The sequence below is a fragment of the Rattus rattus genome, chromosome 18, assembly GCF_011064425.1.
Source record: "Rattus rattus isolate New Zealand chromosome 18, Rrattus_CSIRO_v1, whole genome shotgun sequence".
NCBI lineage: Eukaryota > Metazoa > Chordata > Mammalia > Rodentia > Muridae > Rattus > Rattus rattus.
This window is the reverse complement of record NC_046171.1, coordinates 19577899-19604203: the sequence shown is the minus strand read 5'-3', so window position 1 is coordinate 19604203 and position 26305 is coordinate 19577899. Positions and strand designations below refer to the sequence as shown.

At 40.8% G+C, this 26305-nt stretch overlaps 1 protein-coding gene and 1 non-coding gene across 2 annotated transcripts in view; one reads left to right on the top strand and one right to left on the bottom strand.

Annotated features, from left to right (window-relative positions):
* Jmjd1c (jumonji domain containing 1C) overlaps nt 1-26305 on the top strand; it is a 129596-nt gene that overhangs the window by 91015 nt on the left and 12276 nt on the right. The window contains exons 9-22 of the mRNA XM_032889267.1: nt 3054-3226; nt 3596-5769; nt 9816-10017; nt 11868-12082; nt 13002-13154; nt 18079-18168; nt 18713-18840; nt 19155-19365; nt 19785-19999; nt 20510-20788; nt 23676-23844; nt 24676-24766; nt 25405-25535; nt 25934-26056. Of these exons, the coding sequence (XP_032745158.1) occupies nt 3054-3226; nt 3596-5769; nt 9816-10017; nt 11868-12082; nt 13002-13154; nt 18079-18168; nt 18713-18840; nt 19155-19365; nt 19785-19999; nt 20510-20788; nt 23676-23844; nt 24676-24766; nt 25405-25535; nt 25934-26056 (4354 nt within the window). The remainder of the gene's footprint in view (nt 1-3053; nt 3227-3595; nt 5770-9815; nt 10018-11867; nt 12083-13001; nt 13155-18078; nt 18169-18712; nt 18841-19154; nt 19366-19784; nt 20000-20509; nt 20789-23675; nt 23845-24675; nt 24767-25404; nt 25536-25933; nt 26057-26305) is intronic.
* LOC116887759 lies at nt 15710-15811 on the bottom strand. Its single transcript, XR_004386259.1, has one exon. It is a non-coding gene; the product is annotated as a U6 spliceosomal RNA (small nuclear RNA).

Below are 26305 nucleotides of genomic sequence, written 5' to 3'. Positions count from 1 at the left end.
ACTCTTCCATGCATACGTGCTTTCTCCAGCAAATGCTCTGCGCTAATAACAGTCCACACAGTCAGTGAAAGTGAGGGAATGGACGCCAGTGGTAAATGCTTACCATCAGGCAAGCTCGGCCTTTGCTGACCATGTGCTCTTTAAGTATTCCTCCTGGACGGTTTGAAATACCACCTCACTTGCAGTCAAAGCAGCATGAAATTTATCATTTCTCTCATTTTCAAGCTCTCGATTGAGTAAGTCGTGTCAAGTTTCTCCATGTAGGCCTTGATTTGTTTACCCGTTCATTTGCCTACCACCCGTCAGTCCACCCATCCCGTGTGTACATGTTGCAGTGGTGCAGCAACACTCAAGGACAGACCACAGGACAGCTCGCTCTGTGTGGGCTTCCTTCTGCCCTGTGGCTCTGGGGCTCTAACACAGGCCCAGGCATGAGTGCAGGTTTCCCGGTGAGCCATCTGGCATCCCAGAGGGTCAGGGATCTTTGAGCAGTATACAAGCCGTGAACATTTTTATCTTGTAGAATGAAACTCATTAGACATTTAATTCCCTTCCTCACGGCCTTTCTAGTTATCTGTCTGTCTTCGTTTAATATGTCCTTTAGGTTCATTCAGGTTGACACACAGGTGGATGGATGGCCTTTTTTTTTTTAAGAATTTATTTATTATGTATACAGGATCCTGCCTGCATGTATTCATGCATGCATGCATGAAGGCCAGAAGAGGGCACCAGATCCCATTACAGATGGTTGTGAGCCACCATGTGGTTGCTGGAATTGAACTCAGGACCTCAGGAAAAGCAGCCAGTGCTCTTAACCTCTGAGCCATCTCTCCCGCCCTGGACGGCCATTTTTAAAAGCTGCATTCTATTTTATTTCATGTACGTGTATGTAGGAACACATTTTCCATTCATTAGTATTGGGGCCTTCTCCATGCTGATCAAGGGGCTGCTGCCGTGCCTGCACACTTTGTCTAGCAGCGTTTTGTCAGTGGACATTTGAGTTCTTTTTAGTACTTAGCTTTTAGGAGCACTGCTTCCATGCAGATGGCACATGTGCTTAACCCTTTTCTTGCCATGTTTTGGGCAAGATCCATAATATATTGGGAGTGGTGATTTGGAAGCCCTTGCTACTAATTTATCATTTATTTCAGGAAAAATATTGTTTATACTTAGCATTGCATTGGAAATTACAGTAGACACGGGTATTGTCATGATGCCAAAAGTTTGTCAGAGAAGCTTTTGCAGTTTTAGATGGCAGTAATGAGGTTATCAGTGCCATTAATTCATGTTACAATGACTGGTGTTGATAGTCAGGAACACCTACTAAGCAGGTGGCAATCTAAGGACATTTCTTGTGGTTTATTCTCAGTAACTCCCCTGTAGCTTGCCTTCCTTTGAACTTTGGGTTTTTTTTTTTTTTTTTTTTAATGAAATTAACAGTTTGTTCTGCCCCAGTATTGGCACATTTACTATTGTTAAGATTTTAGTTCTAGGATTGTGCTTCCAGAATTACAAGTTTATCCCTCTTGATTTTGTTTCTGAGATAGGGTCTGGATTCTGTTTGCATCTTTGATCATGTGCCATTGATCATGCGATCATTTGACTTGAAACCCAATGGAGTTGCTGGTTAAATCATACCAGACTGTAGACAGTACATAATGTGGATGAAGTGTACGATCACTGACAACATATTTCACTTGAGAATTTAGAGCAAGCCTGATGGCCCATGTGTCATTGCATCCACTCTCTGTGTCATGAGAGTAGTTGGCACTGCACAGAGAGAGGCTAAAGGAACATAGATGCCAAGAGTTGACAAATGGATTTGGACCTTCTTCCATAAGTTCCAAACTCTGCAAAGACATAGCATTGTTTATAAGACCTTAGAATGTTTTATGATAGATAGGTTTTTATTTACTTATACAAACTCACAATACAAAGATGTAAACTAAAATAAAATTTTAAGCAGAAAAAGATCCTGTAACTTTTTGTCTGTAACCAAGGTGATGAGATAATATAAGCAGAAGCCACTGGATGGGGAAGGCAGTTTAAACGCTACTTCATAAGAACGTCCTTCTTCATTGTCATTGAGGCTTATGTAACTATGGTGTCTGTGTTATTTTATATATAAGATTCCTTTTGTATGTACATCACTGTGCACTGTTCTCTTGTGTGGTTTAGAGCTGTAACGTATCCTTAACGCTATCTCTGTGGTGCATGCTAACTACTCTTAGATTGTTGATATGAGTTATAAGGCGTGTTCCTTTAGTCAAACTAAAGGTGGTTGGAATTTTCCTGGTATATGTGACTCATCCTAATGACAGATTCACAAAGCACACTCCTGAGTTATATTGAGTCACAGTATAAAAACAGTTTTTAAACATTAGACGTATGGGCTTTAACATGTATGTCACTATCACCATATTAAGAACTAACTTCTCATGCAGGCAGCATACTGTCACAGAAAACAAAAGCGTGTTAATGTCGCCACACCTCCAATCTAGTGGGTCTGCTTTACCGGGTACAGTGAACACATTTTGGCCTTAAATGTAATGATCTGGGAGTTGTGCATAAACTCTTACATTACAAAGTTAATTATTCTACAGGGAAAGTTGACGGCCAAACTTGATTATAATTTTTGTTTCTAGTGGAAAACCATGTTAGCTCTAACATTCTGGTTTTGCTGTAAGCACCAGTTCTTCTGGTGTTGGATCATAGGGATCATAAAACGAAGTTTATAGACAATGGCAGCTCGGATCTACTTTTAGTGAAGAGATATTTTTACAGGTTACTATTTTAATGTTGATTTGTTTTAAGTTGAATGTAAAAAGTCTGTATGATTAATGTTGGTTAAAAATTGAATATTTCTCACCAGATTCATTTAAAAAAAAATATCAGGTTTTATAAATATGCTATGGTCAGAAGTCTTGCTATGAAACTGAGTGCTAGGATCAGGTACACGGCAGTCTACCCAGCTCAGTAATTTAGGCTTGCATTTCTCTGTTGCTGTTGTTTTGGTAACTTAAATGTAAAGCTTTTGGTTTTGTTTTTAATAGAATTCTCCCAGTCCTTGGTTACATCAACCCACTCCTGTGACCTCAGCGGATGGTATTGGGTTACTTAGTCACATTCCTGTCAGACCTTCCAGTGCAGAGCCTCCCCGACCTCACAAGATGACAGTGCATTCCAGTCCTCCACTGACAAAGACATTAGCAGATCACCACAAAGAGTAAGTTCCCCAATGTTTAGCACTTAACACATACCTTTGTCTTTCGTGATTTTCTTAATTTACTTTTTAAATAGTTTATTGAAAAATTGGTGTCAAAACTAGGCTTTGAAGACATTCTTTGCTTTTCCTTGTGTTTTGCCTGTTGAGTCAGTCCACTATTGAATTCATTGCAACCCTCCTGCCTCGGCCTTCCAAGTAGTGTAATTATAGGTATAAGTCAGTAAATGTGGCTCTGTTCTTTTCACACTAGTTTATCTTCCAATTTTAGAGACTATCAAAACTGTTTGCTTTCATAATAGAATAACATTTCAAAAAAATCATTTTGTATGGAAAAGTGATTACAGGAATCTTTGTGTATTTTCTTTGTAGAGAATTGGAGAGGAAAGCTTTTATGGAACCTTTGCGGTCTAATGCATCCACATCAGTAAAAGGTGACCTGGATCTTAATAGGTCACAGGCAGGAAAAGATTGTCACTTGCATAGGCATTTTGTGGGCCCGAGGCCGCCCCCAGAGACTGGCGAGAGACTGAACAAATACAAAGAGGAGCACCGCCGGATTCTTCAGGAGAGCATTGACGTGGCTCCATTTACAACCAAGATCAAGGGCCATGAGGTTGAGAGAGAGAATTACTCCAGAGTAGTGCCATCGTCTTCTAGTCCTAAAAGCCATGCTATCAAACCAGATAAAGACATGGACCGCTCGGTGTCAGAGCTGTATAAGATGAAGCACTCGGCATCTCAGAGCCTGCCCCAGAGCAACTACTTCACCACGCTGTCTAACAGTGTGCTCAATGAGCCGCCGAGGTCCTACCCATCCAAAGAAGTCTCCAGTATTCACACTGAGAGGCAGAACAGTAACCTTTCTGCAGCAGCCAATCCTCAGACTCTGTCTTTCATATCATCTCTCTCGAAGCCTCCACCTTTGATTAAACACCAACCAGAAAGCGAAAGTTTGGTTGGCAAGATACCAGACCATCTTCCCCACCAGAGTGCATCTCACTCAGTCACGACGTTCAGAAGCGATTGCAGGAGTCCTACCCATCTGACAGTGTGTTCTACAAACGCACTCCGCAGTATGCCCGCCCTGCACAGGGCACCAGTGTTCCATCCGCCAATCCATCACAGCCTGGAAAGAAAGGAGAGCAGCTACAGCAGCCTTTCCCCCCCCACTCTGACCCCAGTGATGCCAGTCAATGCTGGTGGCAAAGCTCAGGAGTCGCAGAAGCCCCCGACGCTGATTCCTGAGCCAAAGGACTCTCAGGCAGACCTTAAGAGTTGTGACCAGAGTCTAGTGGAAGTGTGGAGGGCTAACAACCTCAGCAAGGAGAAAGCTGAGTGGCCTGTGGAAAAGAATAGTGGAAAGTCTCAGGCTGCTGTGGCATCCGTCATTGTCCGTCCACCTTCTAGTACAAAAGTCGATAGTGTGCCATCTGGACCTTTAGCTGCCAAAGATCGAGTTTGTGAAAGAGCATCATCCGGGGCAAACAAAACAGATTACCTCAAACCGGAAGCCGGAGAGACTGGAAGAATTATTCTACCCAATGTGAATTTAGAAAGTGCTCATGTGAAATCTGAGAAGAACTTTGAAGCTGCCTCCCAGGGCAGTGTTCCTGTTTCAGTCATGTCTGCTGTAAATGTAGTCTCTGCTACCCAGACAGATGTGCTCACATCTGCTGGCTCTACCACCAGTGTCTCCAGCTTGGGTGGTTCAGAAGCAATTTATTCTTTATCAAATATCATATCGGCCTCCACGCCCTCAGAATGTCCTTCTTCAAAAAGTGTTAGTCAGTCAGTGGCGCAAGCAAAGGGTTGCAAAGTCAGCACCCCAGTTCCAGTTACTCTGGCCTGTAGTAAGACAGGAAATGCTGTTCAGCCTGGTTCTGGCTTCTCAGGCACAACTGATTTTATTCATTTAAAAAAGCACAAGGCAGCATTGGCTGCAGCTCAGTATAAAAATAGTAATGTCAGTGAGGCTGAGCTCAATCCTGTGAGAAATCAGACTGCAGCAGCCTCTCTTCCCCTGGATAGCACCATGACCTGCGCTGCGAGTAACAAAGCAGTCTCTGTAGGGAATGGGCCGGCAGCCCAGCCCAGCCAGCCCAACTACCACACCAAACTGAAGAAGGCCTGGCTCACCAGACATTCAGAAGAAGACAAAAATACTAACAAAATGGAAAATTCAGGGACTTGTGTATCAGAGATGATTAAGCCATGTTCTGTCAACCTAATAGCCTCTACATCTAGTGACATACAGAATAGTGTGGATGGCAGGGTCACTGTAGACAAGTATGGAAGAGATGAGAAAGCCAGCAGGAGGAAAGCCAAAAGAACTTACGAGTCTGGCTCTGAAAGCGCAGACTCCGATGGGAGTGAAAGTAAGGCGGAGCAGAGGACTAAACGGCAGCCCAAGCCGACTTACAAAAAGAAGCAGAACGATCTGCAGAAGAGGAAGGGCGAGGTGGAGGAAGACTTGAAGCCCAATGGTGCTCTCAGCAGGAGCGCCAAAGAGAAAAGTAAATTGAAGTTGCAGAACAGCAGCAGTGGTGAGTAAATACATTTGTTTACTGCAAAGAAAAGGGGCCTCGAGTCCCGGCTTCTGTAGGGTGTGCTTCTGCAGGATGTAGTTGTCAACTTCATTTCTGCCTTCCCTGTGTCTCCCCACAAGAGGAAAAGATTCGATCCCCATTTTTGAGGCGTTTTCACCTGGCATTTGCTGTAAGAAGGACGTGCAGTCCAGTGTGTAACTGAGGATTTGATCTTTTCCTAGAAATGTCCAAATATAGCTTTAATTTTTCTCACCAGAAAAAACTACTCCTGATACTGGACTATTTGGCTGTGACATGATCTCGTTAGAAAAGTAATTCCTACTGACCTGTAGGCACAGTACTGAGGGGCAGCATGATGTGCTCCCCACTTAACAGAGCTGTGAGTTTATAGAGGGTCCCATTGGTAACAACAGGTAGAAGAGAAAGGATAGATACTTGTAATTTTCTGTGTTTATTCCAGCAAGCACTTCATACTAAATATACACCTCAAAACTGAAACTACCAGTAGTAGTCATTCATTATACAGTGTTTCTGTATGTCTCTTAAAGCAGTTTTTGTTTGTTTATCCTTTGTACGTTGGTCACATGGTGCAGGAAGGACTTAGTTTTGCTGCGTGTGTGCAGTTGCCTCCATAGATAAAACATCTCTCTCCGGAGATTCCCAAGTAGTCCTTCCCTGAGTGCTCGGTTGCTTGGAGCCTTATCTGTGCCTTTTCCAAGAGTGAGATTTTCCATGTGCCTGTGTGGAAAGGCATCGTGAAGTAGAGAAAACTGGAGAATAGAATTATAGGAAAGGCGAGGCTCAGTCTGAGACACACTGACAGACTGAGGTGCAAGGACAGTCAGAAGGACACACTGACAGACTGAGGTGCAAGGACAGTCAGAAGGCAGACAGTGGCTGCCTTCAGTCAGACTTTAATAATGAATGTTGGTTCTTTTCTTTCTCGTTATTGCCCCAACCAAATTGACAGTAAACATAGTGGTCAGTAACTGTTTTAATCCACATATTTCTTTTGATGTTGCATATTCAAATTTTTTTTTACTTAAACTTCTAGAAAATAGCTTTCAGCAGTTAGAAAATACTTTCAAACTTAAATTTATAAAATTATTTTTAAGAAGCATATATTTTTTTCCCTCTCTCTCTTCATATCAATACTGAATATGTGTATTTCCAAGTGAGACTCTGAGATAGTGGCCAGAATGAGTGGTCTCCACTCCAGGTTCTGTCGCTTAGTAAATCTCCTTACTTGGTGACACATGCTTAGTTTCAGACCAGGACTGTAAACACCATTTGTTTGAATTCTGTGTATTAAGTAAGGTTAGGGTTGATTTGCTTCTGACTCAGCCAGAAAAATGACACAAGTTAAAGAGTTAAATTTTGATTATCTATTTCTTGGATGAAATTTGACAACTTTTACCCCCCTTTGTTTAATGGAGCTGTCATTTGTCATGGTCAGCTTAAAGAATGATTTGGGCTTTCATGTTAGAAGATTTCGTATGATTATGTTTCATATCATACGTGAATAAATTTGATTATAACTTAATTATAGTTAACTTATAACTAAGTAAGTTTATAATTAATGTATTTATATATACGTACACATACAGAATGTTTTTAGTACATTTTGTAGGAAGCCACAATAGATTTTGCTTTATTTAGTCATTGGGCATATCTTCTACCTTTTTGTTTTAATTTGAGATTGGCTGCCTTTCCTAAATAATTTTTATATAAATTTATATGAGCTGAAATTGTGAACAAATTTTAGAATGTTTACAGTATTTGTTGATGTATACACTACTGAGTCCCCTACAGTCTAATTAGTTTCTGTATCCCAAAGTACATTTATGGTGTTGACATGTGAGAAATCCAGGGTTAGCATGTATTTTTGTGGCTTTAATTTCTTCCTCCTGATTTCTCTTCATTAGGACAGCTGTTTTGAGTTTCTTAACAAAAACCTTGGTCTTAAAAATTCTAATTGTATAAAAGAAACAGTGTCAGATAATTTATGTTAACTGTTTTATTCTCAGACCTATACATTTTAGATAAATTATCAATAGATTAGACATTTTGACTTAAAGGATGATGCCTTTCTTAAAGCAGATCCTATTGTTAAATTCCTAAAAGATTTAGTATTATCAGGTACAGCTTAGTGTAGAAGAATTAACAGTATCAAAAGCCCTTCAATAAATTAATTACCTTTGTAATTCAGTCACTTAAAAAAACCCACAGAAGTGCCTATTTTATTATCACATAATTAAGAATTGCTTTCAAGTATCTTTTTGAAAAAAATCATAGTACCGTTTAAATTATTACAATCAATGTTATGGAGTTTCACATTCTAAAATTAAAAGTCTGTTGGCTAAAGTTAATTCCTAGTTTAAAGAAATAGAAACAGATTGCATTTAGTACTCTTGAATATAATCAATTTAGAAGTAAGTCTTGTTTATTCTAACACCCTTTAATAAAGTCCATAGGAAAGATCTCTTGTATGCATTGGAAAAGACATTCCTTTTTATCATTTTATGTAGATGGGTGTTTTCCTGCTTGAATAAGTGTACACTATGTGTATGTCTGGTGCCTGTGGAGGCCAGAAAACAGCATTGGTTCCCCTGGGGCTGGAATTGAAATTGTGGGCACTAGGGCAAACCTTGGCCTTCTGGAAAAGCAGCCAATGGCCTTGACTGGAAAGCCATCTCTGCAGCCCTGGAAACTTCTTTATACCACTCGTTATGCCATAACTAGCATATGCCGTGTGCATGCGCATACGTGCTTCCTGGGTGGCTCTAGCCCAGGATAAAGACTAAAAAGAAGGAAACAGGTAGCAATCTTAAAGAGAATTTTATATTTTCATCCAACTTTAAACACTACTACCTATTGGAGAGTGGACGTGTGTGTGTGTGCGCACGTGTGTTTATACTATTTATATTTATCAATAAGTAGGTATTGGTAGGAAATCTAGATAGGAATTCTGCTGTCAGTTTTGGTAAGAAATATTTGGCTTCAGAACCCGTGTGTCTTTGATACAATTGGAAAGGATTTGAAAAGGATAAGAAGTGTTTATTCTTGTGTTACAAAAAGTGGGCTATCCATCAAATCTCTGTAAAGGATAGGATCTTAAGGACAGGGTAAACAAGTACAGCTGGTGGGCTCCAAAGCTTGGTCTTAAGTGAATACTTTTAGCTACTTAGCTATTTGTAGGTGGAAGTATAGGCATACGTAGGCTACGCCTACAGGCTGGTACTCGTGGCCTACAGTTGCTCCTGATACACTGCTGACTGGTTACTTTAGTTAATGTCTCCCTTGTTAGTTCCTGCTAAGGAACAGTGGTGAAACAGTGGGACTGGGTGCAGTAAATGAATCTATCTTTTTGCCTACATATCTTAGAGCATAGTCCGTCTGAGAGAGTGTTGTTTCCTTTCCTGGAGAAGGTGTGTCTCTGTTTGCACAGATTGCCCTCAGAACATGTGGGCTTTACAGACATTCCTACTGGGGAAGTTTGCTTTTCATTCGTGTCCTTCAGCAAAACATCCCAATTGATATTGTGTAGGTCCATTCTCCCTTTCTTCAGAACCCTTTTATTTTTCTAAAGGATATTGTTCCCATCGATATATTGATATCTTGTCATAAGAGAAAGAAGATTGTTTGGTGTAGTGGTTTTGAGACAGTTTCACTAGCTATCCCAGGCTGGCCTCAAACATGCTCATTCTTGTACTTCAGATACCCACGTACTGGGATTAAAGGCGTATACCTCCATACCTAGTAACAGGTTTATTTTCAGCTAAATGTGTTCATAATGTGAATGATTCTTATGTTTGGTATTCTACTCTTACGAAGATGCGGTTTAAAGATTTCACTTCACCGACACGTTTACCGCTCTCCTTGCCTGTCTGATTAGAAGGATGGGCAGCTAAGCCAAGGCTCTTGGAGCCTTAGCAGCTGTCTGTCGTTGACCTGGAGTTTAGTCTCATCAACCAGAATTTCACCCCAAAGACTAACCCTTTCTGTACAACACAGTCCTGTTAACAATCCTTCTGCTCTTACAGCTGGCGTCCCTCGCTCAGTGCTGAAAGACTGGCGGAAGGTGAAGAAGCTGAAGCAAACCGGAGAGTCGTTTTTGCAGGATGACTCTTGCTGTGAGATCGGGCCCAACTTACAAAAGTGCCGAGAATGTAGACTTATCCGCAGTAAAAAGGGAGAAGAATCAACTCACTCACCAGTGTTTTGTAGATTTTACTACTTTAGGAGGTAAGAAGTAGAAGAGTGGTTAAATAATACCCTCTCATGCTGTGCTGTGTCAGTGGCTCAATTACTATTGTTCCGAGATCTTTCTTCGAAAAGATTCATTCTTTCTTCATCAGAAAGTGTTAGAATTTTTCCTAAAAATTGTAAGAAAATATCCACCTTAATTTTAAATTTCTTAAAAATGCATATATTTTTGCCAGAACAGTTTAACATTTATTTAAGTAAAAAAATGTCTATGAATCCAGATAAACGACCTTGGCTATAAAACAAGGAATGGTCATTCTTAAACATTGTAGCTATTATATCATATTATAGTTCCCAAGTTTTATAGTAAAATACAGAAATCATTTAGATATTAATCTATTTAACATAAATATTGTTAAGTACTTTACATATAAAAAACTTTATAAGAAAGGCCAGGTAACCACGAGTGAAACTAGTTCTAAGTCTCACCCTCCAGACCTCACGATTGTTCTTGAATCCCGTCCTCCGTGAAGGTGAGGACCTTTCCGAGGCTGCCGGCCGAGCTGTTTGATTGGAGGCTGTGTGGGTGCTTAGGACCGTTGTGGAGACACACAGTGCACACAGCCCTTGCTGCAGTTCAGCACATGGATCAGCGGACACAGGGCTCAGTCTGAGCCCAGCCTGGGCTATGTAGAGAGACCCTATCTCAAAAAAAGAAAACAAACAAAAACCCCAAAGCCATACATTATCTTTTACTTCAGAGTCTGTAGCTACTGGTCCACCAAAGGCAATGCAGGGCACCTTGGGAAGGAGCTGAGGGTATAGAAGTGGTACTCATGCATGTGTGAAAGAAATTCCAAAGGAATCAAGGCAGTAGTTTTGACAGGATGAGAAATCCTCAGGTTTGAGGGAAAGAAATGTTCTGATGAAGACAGCCTGTACTGGGTGAAGGTGATTAAATAGGTTGCTTCTCAGAGGGATGAATATATTAGCTTTCAAAGAGAAGCAGAACCTGGGAAATTAGAAGTTCAAGGTGATTGTCAGGTCACGGGATTACTATATAGCAAGTTTGAAGCTAGCCTAGGCTATGAGACCCTGTCTCAAAAACTAAACACCTCATTAAAATAAAAAGATGGCTACAGTTATAAAACTAGAACTCCTAAGGTGATTAAACTTAATCACCTTAAACTTTTTTTTTTCTTTTTTCTTTTTTCTTTTTTTCGGAACTGGGGACCGAACCCAAGGCCTTTTGCTTGCTAGGCAAGCGCTCTACCACTGAGCTAAACCCCCAACCCCCCACCTTAAACTTTTAACTTGATCAATTTTAGATTAAGGAAGGCTAGTCATAAAATAACTTTAAGCCTGGTGTTACATGCTTCTAATTCCAGAACTCAGGATCGTTACACAGACTTGTTGCTAGTTCAAAGCTAGGCTGGGTTACAGTGTGTAACGTTTGGTGGGTGGGGTAAAAGGAAACAACAACAACAAACAAATCAATTGCTTTGATAACATTGGCCAGACGTACTGACTCCTTCTCCCTCACCTTATACCTCGTAGTGTTCCCCGTAGTTAGCCCCGGATCGTAGTTACTCACAGTAGATAATCAGTGTTGCCCTATTGAAGGTTGGACGTAGAGGCTTGTACATGCTGGCTCATTGCTGTACTGTGAGCTTTAGACCCCATCTCTTAGTTCTTGAAATAGCCTAAAGCCAAAACCAGTGCTGCTTGTCATTGTCACTAGATAATGCCTGAGACTTTGAAATTGATAAATAACTTGAGTACGTGTGAGAAACTATCCTCTTTCATGGCTTATAATTACAACATGTTTATACTGTGGGAGCACAAAAATTCTCATCTTAGTTTCTAATGTTTTGTGTTTAATGTTTCAGATTGTCCTTTAGTAAGAATGGAGTAGTCAGAATAGATGGTTTCTCTTCTCCTGATCAATATGATGATGAAGCCATGAGCTTATGGACCCATGAAAACTATGAAGATGATGACATAGATGTTGAAACCTCTAAATATATCTTGGACATAATAGGTGACAAGTTCTGTCAGTTAGTAACGTCTGAAAAGACAGCTTTGTCCTGGGTGAAAAAGGATGGTAAGGAAGTTAATACAACATACACCTTACACATTTCCCTCAGAGAACTTTCTCTATTGTTTAATCTGTGAGTCCCTCATCTTACCGAATCGTATTGACCTTTCAGCTGTGATAATGCTACCTCTTAAGGAACTGAGGTTCAGATGTTCCATTTTGAAACTGAGTGGACTATTCATGAAATTGCAATATTTTCATAAGTCTACAATATAAACTAGTATGACGTCTTTGCATGAAAATTATAGTGTGTGTATATATATGTGTGTATATATATATGTACAGATATGTTAGTTCATCACTAGTTTTTTATATTTGAATCTTCTACATTTTGTTTGACTTTAACTTACTGCAGATAATGTCTTCAAATATCAGGCCTATAAAACAGAAAAGTTAACTACTTTGTGTATTTGTTTATCAAGTAACTTCCTTGATTCTGTTTGTTTAAATGTAAAACTCTGCACAGCAGCAAGTCCCGATGTGGCAGATGGGCTCGGTGTTCCTTAGCTTCTTTCTTTACCTCTTCTTCCCTGGTATGTCGATGTGTAATAATTGGAAAGAGACAACCGTGACTGCTTGCTAGCTTGTGGGGAGGCCATAGGCCCCACTAGACGTACTACATGGTAGAAACCCTACTCTGGATACAAGCTGGACACTTCAGTGTTCACTTAGGGTTCCTTGGGAGTCTTGTAAGGAATCTGCTTTGGGAGTGGAGGCAGGAGGACAGATAGTTGTGGCCTGCCTGATAATATGACAGCTGCATATTGAGAAGCTGTGTCATATAGAAGTAAGAATCCGTTCCTGTTTTCATTAAGACAGTGTGGTCATTCTTCATTGATTGTCACTTATTTCTGCTGTAGTTCGGCCAGAAGTGCACCAAACAGAACATGCCTGCCTCTAAAGTTCTGCTTTCTTCTCTTTTCAGCCAAAATTGCCTGGAAAAGAGCAGTGCGAGGTGTCCGGGAGATGTGTGACGCGTGCGAGGCCACACTGTTCAATGTCCACTGGGTGTGCCGCAAGTGTGGATTTGTGGCTTGCTTGGATTGCTACAAGGCCAAGGAGAGGAAGAGTTCTAGAGGTGGGCACATAGTCTAATGAGATGGAGTGGAGGTACTCTATTGCTAAGCCCTTCCTTACCTGTGGGTACGTTACACTGAGGACAGTCATAACATTTGGGTCAGCAGCAGCAATCAACTCACTTTATTAGTGTCTGCGTTTGGAGCGAAGCTCCAGTTTCATGTTCGAGCCCCGTCCACCCACCGAAGCCCAACCTGCAATGGATCCACTGTAAGGCAGAATTTCTTCAGTTACCAAATTCAAATTTAGTTGAGGCTTCGTGCTTTCAGACTCCAGTTCATAGTATGGGTATCTTTCTAGGCTCTCTTAATAGTGGTTAATGTTAAGTCATAATTGAATACTGCGTATCAGTCTGTACTATTTAAACAAACGTTTAAGAGCACTCCCATTACTACCATTTATCACATAGGTCTTTGTTCTGCTTCAGGGGTGGTTGGCTTTTTGTTTTTTGTTTTCCTGTTTATTTATTCATTTTATATCACAATCAATGACACTGACACACACACACACACACACACACACACACACACACACACACACACACACACACCCTGTTCTCCCTTTCCCCTCTGTTGTGAGAGGAGGGTGGGTATCACGCCCATCGAGCCTTCGCAGCAATAGGCCTTTCCACTGAGGCTGACAAGGCCTTGCAGTTTCTTGCAGACAGGACGAATTTTGTGTCGTGAGTTGTATGAGTGGGTAGCTGTCCTTACCACTGCTGTCCTGTCTAGCTACAGGCTCTAGGTTCCCACTGCTCGGACTTTCACCTAAAGCCACTCCCACAGACTCCTGGGACCCTCCCCGCTCCCAGATCTCTGGCAAGTTCTAGGGATGCCCATCTCCACCAGCCTCTGGTTTCCGTTCATTCTCCTGGTCATCTCTCCTGCCCTCCCCACATCTGATTCTGACCCCCCACTTCTTATTCCCCCTCATCCCCTCCCTCAGCCAGTTCTCTCCCTCCATCTGCCTCCCATGACTATTGTACTCCATTTTCTAAGAGAGACTCAAGCATCCTTGCTTGAGCCTTCCTTCCTGTTTAGCTTCTTTGGGTTTGTGGATTGTAGCCTGGGTATCCTGTGCTTTATGGCTAATGTCCACTTACCAGTGAGTACATACCATAAATGTCCATTTGGGTGTAGATTGCCTTACTCCGAATGATCTTTTCTAGTTCCATCCATTTGCTTGTGTAATTCATGATGTCCTTGTTTTTAATAGTTGAATAGTATTCCATCGTTTACATGAACCACATTTTCTGTATCCACTCTTAGGTGTCTTGACTGTTTGAGATTCCTCTGTTAAGAATTCTCTGTTGTCCAGCTCTGAACCCATTTTGTAAATTGGTTATTTGGGTCCTTGGTGTCTAACTTCTTGCGTTCTTTATAAGTTTTGCATATTAGCCCTCTGTCAGATGTAGAGATGTGAGAGTTCGTGAAGATCCTTTCCCAATCTGTAGGCTTCTGTTTTATCCTATCAACATCGTCCTTTGCCTTACAGAAGCTTTTCAGTTTCATGAGGTCCCATTTAACAAATGTTGATCTTAGAGCTTGAGACATTGATGTTCTTTCAGGAAGTTGTCTTCTGTGCAACTTGATCAAGGCCGTTCCCCACTCTTTCTTCTGTTAGATTTAGTGCATGTAGTTCTATGTTGCGGTCTTTGACCCACGTGGATTTGGCTTTTGTGCAGGGTGCTAGGTATGGATCTATATGCATTCTTCTACAAGCAGACCGCCAGTTAGACCAGTACTGTTAGTCGAAGATGCTTTCTTTTTTCCATTGTATGGTTTTTGCTTCCTTGTCAAAAATCAAGTGTCCATAGATATGTGGGTTTATTGCTGTGTCTTTGATTCTATTCATCGATCAACCTGTCTCTACCAAAACCATGTGCTTTTTCATCACTATTGCTCTGTAGTACAACTTGACGTCAGGCATGGTGATTCCTCCAGAAGTTCTTTCATTGTTCAGGAGTGTTTGGGCTATCCTGTTGGGTTTTGTTTGTTTGTTTGTTTTTCCATATAAAGTTGAGAATTGCTCTTTCAAGGTCTGCAAAAAAATGTGTTGGAATTTTGATTGGGATTGTATCGAATCTGTAGCTTGCTTTTCGTAAGAAGGTGTTTTTCACTGTGTTAATCCTGCTGATCAATGAACATGGGAGGTCTGTCCATCTTCTGAGGTCTTTGATTCTTCAGGACTTGAACTTCTTGTCATACAGATCTTTCACTTGCTTAGTTAGAGTTATACCAAGATATTTTATATTATTTGTGGCTATGTGAAGGGTGTTGTTTCCCTATGTTCTTTCTGAGATGGTTTATCATTTGTATAATGGAGGGGTACTGAATTCTCTAGGGTGTTTTTTTTTTAAAATCAAGTTCATTGATCAACCTGTCTGTTCCTATAGCAATAAATAGCATGTAGTTTTTATTCACTACTGCTCTGCAGTACAACTTGAAATCAGGGATGGCGGTACTTTGCAGAGTTCTTTTATTGTGCAGGATTGTTTTGGCTACCTGGGTTTTATGTTTTCCCATATGAAGTTGAGGACTGTTCTTTCAAGGCCTGAAGGAAATGCTTCACGACTTTTCATGTCATCCTTGTGCAGGGCCCATGCTAATCTTCTCTGTATTGTTCACGTTTTACTCTGTGTGCTGCCGATGTGAGCACTGTTGTCTGTCTTCTTTCTTTGCTTTGGTTTTTGTCTTTTTGTTTTTTGTTTTTGAAGACAGGGTTTCTCCACGTAGCCCTCTCTGTCTGGAACTCACTCTGTAAACTCAGGGACCTGCTTGTCTCTGCCTCCCAAGTGCTGGTGTGCCACTACACCCAATTATGTCATAGATCTTAAAGACTGAAGAGAAAAATCTTTTTATTACAGATATTGAAAACTTTTGTATAATTTTTCACATAAAATGGTATTAGCATTTCACCTGTTAACCTAGTTGAAGATAGAATTTTAAAAGGAAATTATTAAATGCATCAAAAGTGTTGAAGGCTATTCAGGAGCTTAGTATGTAAGGTTAGAGGTAGAACACATGCCTAACATGTACACAGCTTTAGGTTCAGTCTCCTCCACTGGGAAAAATAGAGTTGTCCAGGTGTGGTGGTACATGTTCTGGAAATTGAGGCAGGAGGATTGGTTCGGGTTCAAGTTGAGCCAGGGGTGTAGAGCAAGAGCCTGTTGATTCATAAAGTTTACACAAGGCTGCTCAGGAAGTGGCTGCTTTAGTGGTATCCAGTCGTGAATAAAGCTGGGATGAAGGGAAGGGATTAGAGGCTCTGTGTCCTTGGCTCACATAACGGGGGAAGAGCTATGTCTTAGTCTTCATATCTTTTCCATTGGTCGAGTTACTCCACTTTCTCAACCCTTTTACTATATGTTTACTACCAATAAGCCCTGAGTATGTTAAAGCATTTCAGAAAGTCTACAGTAAATGTGAGTAAATGATGTAACCATGTTAAGAAATTCATCTTGGCATTCAGGTAACTTCCTAAGGTGTGGGGCTGCAGCTAGGAGCTAGGGCATATAGGAGGTCCTGTTTGTATGGGATCTTTTTAATCTCGTCAGAACGCATTGTGACATCTTTGCGAAGGTAGTTGCGTGGTTAACATTTCATTTTCCTGTTCCATAGGCCTTTTGTTTCCCTTTGTCAGATTTTGGAAATAGATTTTATTTTGCTATAGTTTGTCCTGTACCCCACAGCCTTGTTCTGCATGAAGGTTTCATCGCCCTTTTTAAACATGGTATAATATTTATAATCAATTCAGATAGTGCTGCCATTAGCTTCTGTAGTACTCTGTTTGGATGCTATAGATATAGTTTATGACAGAGCAGTCAGTCCTTCAAGTATGTAACATGTGCCATCTTGTGTATCACTTGACTTTCCCATTAACTGCTTTTATAAAATCACAGGATAGGGGTGGTGCATCCATTACATAAGCTCATCAGCCTAAGTGACTGCAGTGTAAGCAGCATTTATAGTTCCTTCTCAGGTGTGCATAGGAGACCTCTTAAAGGTAGCATTTGAAGTTTGTTTACTAAAAATTAATTCCAGTGAGGATTTTCATGGACTATCTCTAGGATTTATGCTGAATTGCTTGAGCTGTGTACATTTTTATTGGTTTGTTTTAGAGTCACATTGTAAGTGGCCGCCTAAGTCAGTAAGTTAATAATCGTCTCAGGGATATATGGAATACCCCATGCTGTGCTCACAGTACACCTACATGTGTGGAGCCTCGTTTGAGATCAGCAGTAGCAATTAATATTCCTCTATAGGAGCACTGACTGCTCTTCCAGAGGTCCTGAGTTCAATTCCAGCAACCACATGGTGGCTCACAACCATCTGTAATGGGATCTGATGCCCTCTTCTGGTGTGTCTGAAGACAGTTACAGTGTTCTCATATATAAAAATTAAATAAATCTTGTAAAAAAAAATATTCCTCTACCCATGTCCTCTCTTCCTGTCCTGACTGTTTTTGCGTTTTCCTTGCATGTTGGCAATTATTTTAACCATGGCCTTGTGCACGTTAGATATGGGCTGACCCTGAGCCTCATGTCAGCATTCATTGAACAGTAGCAAAGAAGGCAGGGCTCCCTTCAACCTCTACAGTGTAAGACAGCCTGTCCTATGGAGGAAATAGCTGAGAGCTGCAGATTAACTGAGTTTGGAGTCAGACAGAAGGTGGAAGTGACCCTGCACATAGTAACAGAGGGTGCTGTTTCAGAAAGCACTGTCATACCCTCCTGTCATACCCTCCGCTGCTCAGCCAATGCTTTTATCAAGATTCACGGGTGGTAGATTTTTTTTTTTTTTTCTGACTTTTTAACAACAGAGCAAAATAAAATAGAACACTACAGTTTCAATTTTATGTGACTATACAACTGTCACTTTTATAATTAAAGCTATGAACTTGAAACAAGGTATATTGTCTTACAGATAAAGAATTGTATGCTTGGATGAAGTGTGTGAAAGGTCAGCCTCATGACCATAAACATCTGATGCCAACTCAGATTATCCCTGGCTCTGGTGAGTCTTCCTTTGTATCCAAGGTCCTGAGGGCTCGAAATAGGAAGAGCACTTACAGTTGTGGGGGATGATTCCTGCTTGTGACCTCCGCATTTGACACGCTGGGACTTTTATGTGTTTGAGAACAACCTCGGTTGGTAACATACATAGCTTGTATTCATGCGTCGCGCCTCACCCCCCACCCCACTCCTCAAACAAACAAATATGTAATAAAGTGGGGAAAGATGGTTTAACTAATATTGAATTGCCTTGTTCAACATTATAGGAGCACTTAAAATTAATAAAGATTGTAGGACAAAAATCTTCCTTCCCAGACTTAGTGAAGAAATGCTCCCTACAAAAAAGTGTTCTGATATCTTAATAACTAGACAGTGAGGAAATGAACTTAGGTCTGGTTGGTGGTTCCGTGATGCCGAGATATCTGTAACAGTACTGAGAAATCAAAGGCTTCATGACCTCTGCCTGCTCACAGGTTCTTAGACAGCGCGGAGAGTGCGCTCTTACCCGCGATGCTAATCGTTACTCACTGCTGCTTGCTCTACAGTGTTGACAGACCTTCTCGATGCCATGCACGTTCTTAGGGAAAAGTATGGAATTAAATCCCATTGCCACTGTACAAACAGACAGAATTTACAGGGTGGAAATTTCCCTACAATGAATGGCGTGTCTCAAGTAAGTAGAAAAGTCTCTGTTTGCGTACCACACAACAGTTACCTGACTTAGCTTTGGATGTTTGAAACTCAGGTTTTACCCACACATGGGAGATATGCTTTTAATCAAAGCATCTAGGAAGCTGGGGCGGGATTGCTGTGAATTCAGTTTCTAGTTAGCCTGAGATATATGGTGGGACTGTCTCACAAAGGAAAAAAATAACTAAGCTCCACTCTCGGGTTTGTGTTTCTGTATTACTCATGTAAATGTCTTCTGACTGCTTTTGATCTGAGTAACTGAGGAAAGTGTTAAAGTTAAGTGTCTCACCCTTACAGGTTCTGCAGAATGCTCTTCATCACAGTAATAAAACCTCTGCGTGCCCGCCTGAGCCTCAGCAGCAGAGCACCCCCCAGAGAGCTCAGGCTAATGGCAGCAGCAGCCCTGGAAGTGCAAGCACAGACAGCAGGTTGACGCCTCCCGAGTCCCAGTCACCACTGCACTGGCTGGCTGATCTTGCTGAGCAAAAATCCAGAGAGGAAAAACAAGGTTTGTGCTGAAGGGCTTCAGTGTGAATGCCAGTGTCCTCACTGCACATGGTCTGTAAATGTGCTTTCTGCCTTACTTCAGTGACCGCTTAGGAGCCAGCACTCCTAAAATTGATATCAAATTAATTACATACTTATTTATGAATCAGGTTTGCAAAATTGTCAGAGCACCATATTATAAATGAACTATAATTTATGCTAGCATTTGACCATTTTTATTCACAACAGATAAACGACTAACAACTCTGAGGTTCTGAGAAAAACCAGAGTTGTGTACTGAGGGTTTTAACCCATCAGTCTGTGGTCAGGTAAAGTGAGTGCTACAGCAGGTTGTTATCCCCATTATAAAATGCAAGGAACCTATTGTTTCTATACTTCAGTATTGAATGTATGCAAAATCTTTGTTAAATTTTATTTCAGAAAACAAAGACTTTACACTTGAAAAGGAAATTAAAGAAGATGAGGAACAAGATGCCCCTGACTCTCCAAATGGCAGCACATCCCCTCCAGCATCCCAGAACAATGAACAGGGTTCAACCCTACGGGATTTGCTGACCACAACAGCTGGCAAGCTTCGTGTGGGCTCTACGGATGCTGGCATTGCCTTTGCGCCAGTGTATTCAATGGGAGCCTCAGTGAGTGTGCTGGCTAATCTGTGTTAGATTGGTGGTGTGCATGCTGTCTAAGTTCCATAGCATCTAGCTACTTGATAGTTAGCTGTGGTTCTAACAGAACAGATGCAGATGAAATGCAGTGGGCCAGATTGCTGGCCTGTTCTCATTCCAGCTCTCCCTTCAAAGCTAGAGCTTTGTGTATTTCTCATGTAGCCTGCTGGAGAAGGGGCTGTGAGTCCAGAGAACTCTAAGATGAGTTTGCACGATGTGAATGCTATATTTGTAGTGGGGGAAAGAATCAGAACCATATGGGAGTGTCTATGGAATGCTTGCAGAATGACTTCCTAAGGAGACGACATTATAGATGCTTTTAAAGTGTGTGGAGAATTCTCATCCCTACACCCTTTGCAGGAGGCCACACCAGTGTGTAAATTAGGGCAGTTGTGCTCTGAGCCTGCAGAGTTGTGGTTTGTTGCATCACCAAATTTAGGGTCCTCACTGTTTTCAGAAGTCGTTTGGTTTTTTTAATAGAGTGGCAAAGGTGGCCGGACTATGCCTAACATTCTTGATGACATCATTGCTTCAGTCGTTGAAAACAAAATTCCACCGAATAAAACGTCCAAGATCAATGTAAAATCAGAGCCTAACGAAGAACCTAAAGAAAGCAGACAATCTGCCACGAATGAAAGCAATAAGTTTTACCGTGACATACCACACACTTGGATCTGTGATCAGCATGTCTTATGGCTTAAAGATTACAAGAACAGTAACAACTGGAAGCTTTTCAAAGAGTGTTGGAAACAAGGACAGGTATGTATGCTGTACTCCATGCACGGGGAGGAAGTAGACAGGAAACTTAATTTCTGCCATGGGGAAAAGAAGAACCCACAAATAACAGATTACCAAAATTATTATTTCCAGATTTCTGCTTTTGTTCAGATGTATGTAATTTTTTAAGGGAGTAGAGTGTTTGTCAAATAGTTTTAGTTTAATGAGTAGATATGTATTAGTAATATATTTATAAAATTAATTTGGGTTGGGGATTTAGCTCAGTGGTAGAGCGCTTGCCTAGAAAGCGCAAGGCCCTGGGTTTGGTCCCCAAGCTCCGAAAAAAAAAAAAAAAAAAAAAAAAAAAAAAAAAAAAGAAAAAATTAATTTTTTTCTTGTTCTGATTTGTATTTCAATTATGTTACTAGAATGATAATTTACTAATTTATGTTATGTTAATTATAATTTGCTAGTTAATTTACTGTTGTGTTAATATTAAAAATCTTGATGAAAATGTAGATGTTTTTCCTTTTAATGTAGAGGAGTTTTAGGAATAGTATTTTTGTTTTGTTTCCTCTGTGTGTTGGTTTGTTTTTACCTTTAATAGGCTTTGGATAAAACCAAGGTCCATGCAGTACTCAAGTGTGTGCTTTTCCACTGAATGAACACCTTGATTCATCAAATCTTTCTCCCAGTTTTGGGTATTTGAGACAGGGTCCTATGTAGCTTTGGCAATTTCTGGAACTCACTGTGTAGACAAGGGTAGCCTTGAACCTACAGAAATCCACCTGCCTCTGCCTCTGAAGTGCTGGGATAAGAGGCTTGAGCCACCACACACCTGGCCTTCATTTCATCATATCTTAAATACAGAGTTCAATTATTTCTTCCTGCCCAGATAATATTGGTTTTCCTTATGATCAGAGTCTGACTTAATGCTTTATATGTGCTTCTAATGTCAAGTACTTACATTCATGAAAAATTATGAACAGACTGAGGGTATTAATCTTGCTTCATTTGTTTCTTCCTCTTTGAAAAATTACTAGACTTTTGTTATCTACCCATCATTACTATCTGTGTGCTCGTGTTTGTGTGCAGCTGCATGTGTACAATGAGAGTTGCTGAGCAACTTTTTGGGGTCAGTTCTCTCCTTCTACCTTATAGACTTTAGGGATTGAGTTCGGAGCATTTGGCTCGGTTAAGGTCTTTATCAGTGAGCCACTTCACCAGACACACCATACAGTTACGAACACAACTAAGAACCATTTCCCTGTAGTGATTCTCAGTCTTTAGTGAAAAGTTTGCTGTTCTTTGAACTTTTGCTAGTTGAACAAGAAAGTGGGGTTAACACATGCTAGTGATTGCTTTAGAAGAGTGTGGTAAAGAAACTCACAGCTTAAGTATTCACAATGAAAGGTTCTTAAATATCAAGGAATTTTAACATACATTGTAGGCAATGGCTCTGCTTGGGAATTTATTACAGAATTTATAGGAAAATAATAGAGGTGAGAGTTCTGATTAGGAAGTATTGAGGTATTTCAAAAGGATGATGGCAGTAACTTTAGAATTGTACTTGGAATTATTGTAATATGCCATTTATTTAGCTGTCTAATTTTTAAAGTAGGTAAACGGCTTAACTTGGGAGTACTTTTATCTAGGAACTGTAGTTCGTGAATTGCCAGCAATAGTCACCTACTAGCTGGGCCTATCTTTGTAGCTGAACATGCTATTAACCGATGGAAACAATATTTAATGGAGCATTCAACTAAAGTTCTTGATGGGTTTGGTTTTTGCTTTTTATTTTATGTGTATGGGTGTTTTGCTTGCACATATGTCTGTGCCCCACTTGCATGACTGGTTCCTGTGAAGGCCAGAAGAGGGCATTGGATCCCTTGAAACTAGAGTTACAGATGTGTGAACCACTGTGTAGGCACTGGGAATCACCCACGTCTTCTGCAACAGCAGCCAGTGTGCTAGCTGCTGAGCCATCTCTCCAGCCCTTTGTTCTGTTCTAAGACGGTCTCACTCTGTAGCCCCTGCTGGCCTGGAACTCATTGTGTAGACCAGAGGGATTGGGGTGAATCTTCAAAAGCTCCTTTGTAATTAAGTTTTTAATTTGAGGCTTTTCTTTAATGATGAAGTTTTAAATGTTTTAGAAAGTTAATGTCTTATAAGTCAGATTTTTAGTTTGTCTATAATATAGAACTATGTTATTGGAATAAAATCTGAATAATTTATCAGTTGAACAATTAAACATAGAAGTATTTCTATATAACTTATTAGAGTTTTTAGAAGTAGTAAATCTAAGGCAAGATTTATTTACAGTCAGTCACTAAGCATAAAGTATGATGTCACACCTGTTCTCAGTGTTGTTTTCCAGATCCTTCTAGAGGGCAGAGAAAATGTGTCTATAGTGTTGTAAATCCAGTGTCCACTGTATTTTAATCTTTTTTCCCCCCAATGTTTCTGCAAATACTGCATAGTTACAAATAGTTTATAGAGTGTCTATAGAAAGTTTGCCTATGAGTACAGCAGTCTCCCATCAGTGCAGCACTCACTTCAGAAGGACTTTCCCTGAAATGCTCATTCAGAACTGCCATTCTGTCGGGTCTAGTGGCACATGTAAGTCTCTGCTCTCAGACACTGACGCTGGGGACTGCTGATGCCACATTGCAGAAGTCCTGTGTCAGAGTAGAAGTAGACCAGTGAATAAAGAAGAAAGCAGTAAATGAATGTCCCCTCCCGCTGCGGCATCTCCCAGTGTTTTCACTCACACGTGAGCGTCTTCCCAGTCCAGAGCTGTTGAAGTACCTCCGCTGTGCTCACATCTGCAGTAGAGCCGAACCTCACAGTGCCTCCACTTGCATGTACCCTGAAGCTTTGAAGTGTTTAGGCGCCTTTTAACTATTGTTTATTTGTGTTTATCCATAAGCCTGCAGTGGTTTCCGGTGTGCATAAGAAAATGAACGTTAGCTTGTGGAAGGCAGAATCAATTAGTCTGGATTTTGGAGACCACCAAGCTGATCTCCTCAACTGCAAAGACAGCATTGTTTCCAATGCCAACGTTAAGGAGTTCTGGGATGGTTTTGAAGAAGTGTCAAGTATGTTGTTTTTCACTGTTGTCTCACCCATGTAACCTTAAGATGATACCTTGATAATGCGACTTCATTTCTTCACCTGGGAAGCATCTCTCTCAGGAGAGAGACAGACAGACACACACCTGGGGGTAGTGACATACAACTGTCTTAGCACTTGGTTAAGCAGAAAGAGACAGGAAGTTCTGGAGTCCTAGGTCATCCTTGGCTACTTAGTGAGTTTGAGGTCAGCTGAGCTAAGACCCTATCTATAAAAGACAAAAGATAATTTAGAAACAAAATAGTGGTTCATAATCCTAACTCTAGTCCTGATTATCTTTAACTTTGACATAACTTATGCTGTATTTCCTAATAGAATTTTGGTAACTCCCCAAGATTGTGGAAATTAAATTATATAGTTTAAGTTAAATACTTTGAAAATTAAAAACTATAAATGTAAGACTATTATTAAGAAATATGAATAATTCTGAAGAGCAGTTCCTTTTAGATACTGAAGTAGTTAATGCATGTCTCCCATATTAAAATCTTTGGGCTGGAGAGCTGACTTAGCAGCTCTTGGAGAGGTCTCGAGTTTGGTAGCTTACAGCTGCCTGTAGGTAACTTCGCGTCCAGGAGATCCAATGTTCTCTTCAAACTTCCTTGTATATCTACCCATGCACACATAAACACACACGCAGTACATCTAAAATGTGTTAATGCTGCATGAATACCTAAGAAAAAGACCAGCCAGTGCGCAGGAAGCAGCCGTGTACTACAACTTAATCATTGACATTCTTTCTCAAACACTAATAAAAAGGCCTAAGTTACATTTTCAATAACTAGCTTCTATCTTTATAGAACGTCAAAAAAACAAAGGTGGAGAAACAGTGGTGTTAAAATTGAAAGACTGCCCATCTGGAGAAGACTTCAAGACCATGATGCCAGCAAGGTGTGTATGGCGTGGGAAGTGAAGCCGTGCTTATTCCCAGCATTTGCAACCACTACCATAACCATAGAGAGTTGGTTTTGTTTCTGTTTTTTGTTTTGTCTTGGTTTTTCCTCAATAAAGAGAACTAACCAATAGGCAGAATTAAGACTATAGTCTCATCAAGGTGAAGACCTTGTACTGCAGGGGCAGTGTGCTGTCCAGTTGTAGGCCTCCCTCTTTCTGGGTCTTGTCCTTAGCGGTTGTGTTTCGGGAAGTGTAATTGAAGCATTAATATGTACTGTACTGTACTGTACTGTATGCCCCCTCGTACAGTACATCAGTTGAGACTCTGGAGGGATTCTGGAATAGTAGTGCCTGGTTTAAGGAAAGGGGATTATAGTGTCCTTCAGAACTGAAGAGCCTGGGGCCAGTCAGTGGTGCTGCACGCTTTTCCTCTTAGCCCTTGGGAGGCAGAGGCAGGCAGACCTCTAAATTCAAGGCCAGCCTGATCTACAGATTGAGTTCTGGGATAACCAGTGCTACATGGAGAAACCCTGTCTCAAAAAACTCAAAACTAAGAAGAAAAAAAGAATTTTGTACTTCCAAATATTTTAAGCGCAAGTTTATATTTTAAAAAACAACTGTATTGTTACCTTTAGATATGAAGACTTTTTAAGAAGTCTGCCATTGCCAGAATACTGCAACCCAGAAGGGAAGTTCAATTTGGCCTCCCATTTGCCAGGGTTCTTTGTACGCCCTGATCTAGGGCCCAGGCTGTGCAGCGCCTATGGTGAGTATATGTTCACATTTCTCGGATTGAGACTGAGGGTAACAGACTTCAGCCCAGAAGCCTACTGTCCAGTGACTTCTTACTAAACCTGTTCTTTAAATAATATTATTGAAACCCTTTTTAATATCAAGTAATATTATAGGAATTGGCAACTTAAATAGTACTTCCTAACTCCTTATGTCATTTCTATGTATTTTTATTCAGTTGTTTCGTACGTATGTATTTCCATTGATAGTTTTAGGGGCAAGCGTTTATAATAAGGCAAATAACCCAGGCTCGTAATTACTTTGCTATGATACATTCTCGTCTGGGTGTAGTGTTTGGGCACTGTCACTGCACTGTGGTAATGGCCTCATCATCGTCGCTGTGCACTGTGGTAATGGCCACATCTCCCACAGGCGTTGCTGCTGCTAAGGACCATGACATAGGAACCACAAACCTTCACATCGAAGCTTCTGACGTTGTCAATGTTCTTGTATATGTCGGCATAGCCAAAGGAAATGGCGTCCTCTCAAAAGCAGGTAAAGAACCCTACAGAGCAGCCACAGGTGCTGTTGGGGTACAGGCTGGCACAGGAGACGGGAGGGGATTCTGACCTTTGACACTGAGAATCACTTTTCCTGTTTCTCATGTACAAGAAACAGTCATTTCAAAGGTGACTGTTTTTATTTGACCCTTTGCTTTTACTAAGTACTGTATTCGTGAATGCATTTTGTTAGCTTACTGGGAATTACATGCCGAATAGGTACCAGTTCCTGGGGATGTGAAGT